We start from the raw sequence: 6,888 nt of genomic DNA, 5'->3' as shown, positions 1-6,888 counted from the left end.
TGTCTATGTCTAACCCGGTACTAAACTCAAAACTAACATTAACCAGCATCTAGTAATAAGAATAATAGCGATAAAGAAAACAAACAAGGCAACTGTTTACCTATTATAGTTTTATTATAAGAAAGTCAAAAGTAACTAGGGTTACCTACATGACTACTTTATTTTTTATACACTCACGGGCAATGAAAAGGTTCCATTGAGAAAAGCACCAAATTACTTCTAAACGGAAAACACTAGCTTAATGCCGTCTTCTGCAACATTGCAGTACATTCAACAGAGCATCAGGATACTATCAACTAAAATCGGTATTATTTTGTTCCAATCTTAAATCCTTGAAAAAATTGGTGTCCTTTGTTGTCGGCATTTTGTGAATGGAACTTTTTCATTGCCCGGCAGTGTATGACAAAAGAAGGGTTAACAGCTAGTTAAAAGTTAAGCATAGCTCTAGCTCTCTCCGGTACATAGACCGGGCTGTCATCTTGCTTGTAGTCGTCCATTGTTTCTGGTACCCACTGAAATTCCTCTGAATCGATCGGCCTTATAGAACGGCTGCGTTCATGCTACAATTAAATTAAATAATTACAATTAATAATGCTATACAGCGATCGTACAATTATAATGTCTTATATCATCTTCAGGTCGTATTCGTCCATCACTGGACATAGGCCTCTTCAAAGGAGGGCCTTAGCTTTCCTCATCCAGCCACTACCTGCCTTCCTGTCGTCGTCAAGAAGGCCGGTAGGCATCCCATAACACGTTAAATAATGGGATACATGTAGGTATAACAAAGAGAATAAAAATATAACAATAAAAGTACCTCAAATGGAAAATCTTTTGGGTAGTTATCTAGTTTGCCAAGTGACTTTATTTTTCTGTATTGTTTACGTTTAATTTCGTATTTATTATCTGGGGGCGCAGTCACAAAATTATATTGGCTGTGTATATTTTTATTTCGTGTATGGGGCCGCTCTATGTTTAAGTTAGGAAATATTTCATGAATGTGATTACTGATTCTCTTATGTTTGGTTGGATGAAAATCTGCTTGATTGATCTGCAAGTTATTCAATGAAAGAATGAGTTTTTCCTCAGAAGAATGTCGTTCACGTTTGTCGTTATTTTCACTGTCATATTGTTCATTTCTTCTATTCCACCTTTGTTGCGTCTCACTTTGCAAAATGGAATCGGAATGTTTTAGTTTTTCTCCATTTAATTCATATTGACTGCCTATTGCTTCTTGTATATTCATCATATCGTACATATTTTGCAATCGAGTCAGTATTTTTAACTTTTCATCTTCCGATATATTAAGATTGCTTATTTCTTTACTTAAGCGCGTAATTAACACTGTCAGTCTGTACAACCCGTTATAATTTTGTTTCTCTATAGTTGGTTTGTCTGTTTTCATAAATTCATCCACAGTGTTATTATAATTACCTTCCAATTTTCTGTGAAAGGGTATTTCTATGTTTGAAGCCACATCATGTTTATCTTCCATATCTAAACTAAAGTCTGAATCTCTATCCATTGTATTTGGTGATAGTTTTCTATCATTATAGTATTTTATATTTTTGTCGTGGGCTTTATTGCTTTCATGATTAATTTCTTTTATTTTATTATTGCTTAGTAAAAAATCACCCTGGTAATGATCTACTAAATTTTTTAACTGCTTGTAATCATAATCATTTTGTGTATGGTCGACATTGTTAGGCATTTCTCTGAAGGCACTATCGACGTTATTTCCTTCGATATCTGCAAAAACTTGCTCCAAATCACTTTTATTTAAATTGGAATTGCTTGACAGTTGTCTTGGTGACAAATTATATTGGTTATTTAACATTTCCGACACTTTACTATACATATTTTTTAAACGTTCATGTAACACGTGTATTTGACTTTTATCTAAATAATTCTCTTCAATTTCAGTTTCCAATGTTTTAATAAGGTTTAAAAGTTTACTTGGATTGGTTGATTCATGAGAAGCACTGTGTTCTTTCCGTATCGATGGATGGTCTACAAATAAAGATTTCCTATGACCCTTTGAAAAACCATCCTGGTTAATGCTTTCTTGATTATTAGAAGATGCATTATAGCTTTTTAAAATGTGTGCTATTTGATTTGTGTAGTACATTCTCCTTTCATCTGTCATGTAATTATCATTAACTTCTTTATAGTCTTTCCTATGTGGTATATCTTTTGCCATAGTTAAATGTTTCCTCGCTTGAAGCTCGTGGTTAGTATAGTCATTTTTCTGAAAAAAATAATATTTTAAATTAAAAGATCTTGACACATTTAAAACTACGATGATCAATGCCTCATCAGCCTATAATCGTCCACTGGTGGAAAAAATATATTGAATATAGGCAGGTAAATAATATCAGATACATGCTTACATTAGGAATTACAGAATTTGGATCGGAAAAGATTTGACGCAAATGTTTGAGTTGTTTTCTCATAAATTGCCGTTTTCCAATCCCGGATAATAGTGCTCTGTAAACAAAATGTTATAGCTTATTTACTAGGGGCCACTTGCACCAACATATCAAATCTAGATTTAGGGTGAAATTTCGATTTATTCCATACTAGCTGTTCCCCGCGCGCTTCGCTTCGCCTTAAAAAGTTTTCCCGTGGGAATTCCGGGATAAAAAGTAGCCTATATTCTTTCCCAGGGTCTAGACCGTATGTATACCAAATTTCATCCAAATCCGTTCAGTAGTTTTGGCGTGAAAGAGTAACAGACAGACAGACAGACAGACAGACAGACACAGTTACTTTCGCATTTATAATATTAGTTAGGATATTTATATGGATTGACATTTCTTAAATCGAGATTAGACACTAAACCTAGATTTAACACTGGTGCATGTCACCCTAGGTGAGTATAATAAAAAGATGCTTTCTATGGCTTTTCGAATATAAATGTATCTTTCTCTCTTGTTCTATCATAAAATTAATTTTAGGCAATGGCACTGAAGAGGATTGAGTTTGAGTGACTTACAAACTGTCTGGACCTCATATACCTGAGTCCAGCTCTTATATTTTCGCCACGATGACAGACCCTAGACTAGCTCTAGTGTTTGCCACCTAAGAAGATGGCAGAACATAGCCGAATAAGTTGATAACCTTTAAAAACACCTCTTCACCTACATTAACTAACCTGCCACCTAAGAAGATGGCAGAACATAGCCGAATAAGTTGATAACCTTTAAAAAAACCTCTTCACCTACATTAACTAAGTAAATTGATTTTATTTCGAAAATTTCATTACTCTTAGGGCCACTTGCACAAACATTTAAATCTAGATTTAGTGTCAAATCTCGATTTAAGAAACGCCAATCCATATAAAATTTGACACTATATAGAAATTTAACACTAAATCTAGATTTAATTTGTTGGTGCAAGGGGCCCTTAGTTTTCGGCGTCACGCTTGAAATTTATATTACAGAGGTTCTACTGTACTCTTGTACAGAGTACAATACATACCGTTGTACTTCTTCTGGCGTCGCGTCTCTTGCTCTGATTAGAGGGAGAAGTACAAGACGAGGCCCATGGTTTTGGCGGCAATCTGCAAGGAACACACAGTTTTAACAATGGGACATTTTCAAACATAGACAAAAAACGATTAGGTATAGATGGCACTAGTAAAACTTCATACTCAACAGGACTGCATATTTTTTTTTGTCGGCATGGATTACAGTCCTTTCAGCCAATACAAAAACCCAATGAATTTGAATTCAACCATATGCGATAACTAGTTGTTATATTGTGCATAATATGAAGTGTTAACTAGTTTAAGACAGCTTTGTACCATTTATGACATCTTCCGCTCCCGCAGAAAAATGCAGCTCATAAAAAACGACAGGCCGGATGCCATCTATCGGACGATTTTAGAACTTTTAAACTGTCAAGGTTGTAATGTACACTGGGTTGTTAAATAATTGTGTAAGTTTATGAAAATAAAGACCTTTTAAAACAAACAAAACAAACAAACTGTCAATTAAAATCTCCCATTGACAGATGATATACAATTATTAGGACGCGCACGCCACACTCACATGGCTTCTAGAGCGAGTGCGATGGAAAGCTTTTGATTCTTTACTTGAGCGTCTTGCGTTCCGTGCACGGCCTACTGACCTCGTCGGAAACTGACGAACTCCAAATCTGACGTACGTACATGTCCAGGATCTTATTCTAAGGGCCACTTGCACAAAGACATTAAATCTAGATTTAGTGTCAAATCTCAATTTAAGAAACGTTCATCTATACATATAAATTTATGCCTTAAATCGGGTTTAACTCTAAATTTAGATTTAATATATTTGTGCAAGTGGCTCTAACTGTATATGTATATGCCACACGGTGTTCCTAACTGCGTGTACGACTTACATCAGTACCAATTGACGAACTCCAGGTTTGAGTATTAATCCACCATCATCACTTTGTAACTTACCATCGATTTTTGGTGCATCAGTAACATCAATTATCTCCGGTTTTTCCTTGCACAGGCACGTGTCTTCTTCTTCCTCGAAGCCGGCTGGGCATCCACATGTCTGGGTCAGGTTGTTATCTGCGTGATTGTCCGTCAAATACGTTGGTATACCCTTTACCAGAACATTGGAGAAGTTACACACGAGTAGATTTGCCTGTTTGAAATGAAAAGCAGTAAGTTACAATACTTATGAGGTGCTATGTAGCTGCAGCAACAAAGCCCCATCATTTAGGCCGGTTTTTTGACCCATGGTCAACTTTAATTAATCATTAATCAAGTCACTTGACAGCTACATATTAATTTTGTTAGTTTTTAACTTAAACAATGGTTGCGATTTTTGATGAATATCGGCCCTTAGGGAGCCTAAGTGGACCAGTGTGGGTTTCATCCGAGTAAGCCTGGTGTAGAACCTTCTGAAGAGTATAGATTATTGTAGCATTGTTTCGTGGTCTCCTATCGAAAACAATGTCAGATACATGCTTACATTAGAGTTTGGCACGAAATAGATTTGACGTAAGGTCTTATTTGGCTGGCATGGTGTATCGGCTAGTTTCTACTTATACCTATTAAACGTACTTTTATTTAACTCCTCTTTTCTAGTCTATGTTTTGCATTGCACGCACTCACGCCTTGTACTAATGTACTCCCTTGCGGGGTAGGCAGAGGTGCATTGCTGCACCCACTTTTCGCCAGAGTGTTATGTTAGTCCCAATGTAATAGGGGGCGGGCCTATTGCCATTTTACGGGCACATCCAAGACCCGAGAACAAATATCTGTGTTTAAACAAATATCTGCCCCAGCCGGGAATCGAACCCGGGACCATCGGCTCAGTAGTCAGGGTCACTAACCACTACGCCATTCGATGTTTTGCATTGTTGTTGTATTATTTATTATTTATTAATAAACATAAACGTAAAATTGTGTCTTATTATTTAGTTAAATATATATTTTTACATAACGTACTTGCATTTATCTAACTGCCTCATCATACCACACATACCACACTTACACACAACACAACCCATCATTATTATTATACATACACACATATATCTACCAGGCGTTCGTGACTGAGGTCACAAATATTAAGGGCCAGCTGAAAACCAGCGCTGTGGCCTCTTTGGCCACAGCATATGCTGAGCTGGTGCCGATTTGACGCTCTGGACAGCAACCTAGTTTATTTGTTTGTACTATGTTGTATTATTCCTGTATTGTTATTTTTTGTTGTATTCTTTTTCTTTCTTTTTTCTGTTTTTGTTGTTCATTGTGTCAAATAAATGTTTTCTTTCTTTCTTCTTCTTTTCTTTCTTTCTTTCTTTTTTTATCGATTACTAATACTAGGGCTAGTCTAGGGTTTGTCACCGTGGTGAAAAGATTGTGGCTGACTGCCCGGGTTGTATAGAAGAAACGTATCATACAACAAAATACAAACAAACTCACACCTTGTACTAATGTACTCCCTTGCGGGGTAAACAGAGGTGCATTGCTGCACCCACTTTTCGCCAGTGTTATGTTAGTCCTAATGTAATAGGGGGCGAGCCTATTGCCATTTTACCGGAACATCCAAGACCCGAGAACAAATATTTGTGTTTAAACAAATATCTGCCCCAGCCGGGAATCGAACCCGGGACCATCGGCTCAGTAGTCAGGGTCACTAACCACTACGCCAATCGCCAACTTATGATACGTCACTAATTATTGGTTCTTTTGCAGATATGACCGTCAAAAATAGCTACATTTCGTACAACAGGAGATATTGCTTGAAGTACTTACGTTGGTGAATGGCCACAATGTGCTCGTACTGAAGACTACGTCGACGAATGTACTCAACCCACATCCTACATGTGTCACTCTCCCATTCACTATATTCAGATAACTTATCAGAGGGTCCCTGTGAAAGTTTTAATTGAACATTGTTAAGTGGTCCAGCTACCGTACCACGACCGATACATTAGTAATCAACAATTTTTTTGCTCATCTATAAGATCCTAAAGGAAGATCCAAACAAGTAACGTCTGATTTGACAGATAAGCGATTGCTAAAGTTCCGTGGTGGTAGGCAGGTGGCAAGCTCAAGAAGTAAAACGATTTCCAGTAAGTAAAGATGATTGCCTATGCAGCTTCCTGCATAACTTGTGCGTAGAATTTGTCGACAATCTTTATCTAATTAGTTAAGTTCGACGAGTATGGTATGTTTATCTAATTAGTTAAGTTCGACGAGTATGGTATGTTTATCTAATTAGTTAAGTTCGACGAGTATGGTATGTTTGTCCGCAATTTACTAACTCTTAGCTCAACCGATTTTGATGCCGTTTTTTTCCTTTGGTATGCAGTTTAGGAGGTTACTAAATAGGGGGGGTTTAGGGGGATACTTACGACGACGTATATATCATCTCCTCATCA

The 6,888-nt window shown here is 36.8% G+C and overlaps 1 protein-coding gene across 1 annotated transcript; it reads right to left on the bottom strand.

The window, feature by feature from the left end:
• Positions 1–96: 96 nt before the first annotated feature.
• Positions 97–2,242, bottom strand: LOC105390185 (asparagine-rich protein). The gene is made up of 2 exons (XM_011561442.3): positions 818–2,242; positions 97–560 (listed from the first exon to the last, which is right to left on the bottom strand). The coding sequence occupies exons 1-2, from the start codon at positions 2,198–2,200 to the stop codon at positions 426–428; spliced, it is 1,518 nt and encodes a 505-aa protein (XP_011559744.3). The 5' UTR covers positions 2,201–2,242; the 3' UTR covers positions 97–425.
• Positions 2,243–6,888: the final 4,646 nt, after the last annotated feature.

Source organism: Plutella xylostella, chromosome 26 (assembly GCF_932276165.1).
Source record: "Plutella xylostella chromosome 26, ilPluXylo3.1, whole genome shotgun sequence".
NCBI classification, from domain to species: Eukaryota; Metazoa; Arthropoda; class Insecta; order Lepidoptera; family Plutellidae; genus Plutella; species Plutella xylostella.
Note: the sequence above shows the minus strand (reverse complement) of the source record. Positions and strands in the feature narration are given on the sequence as shown.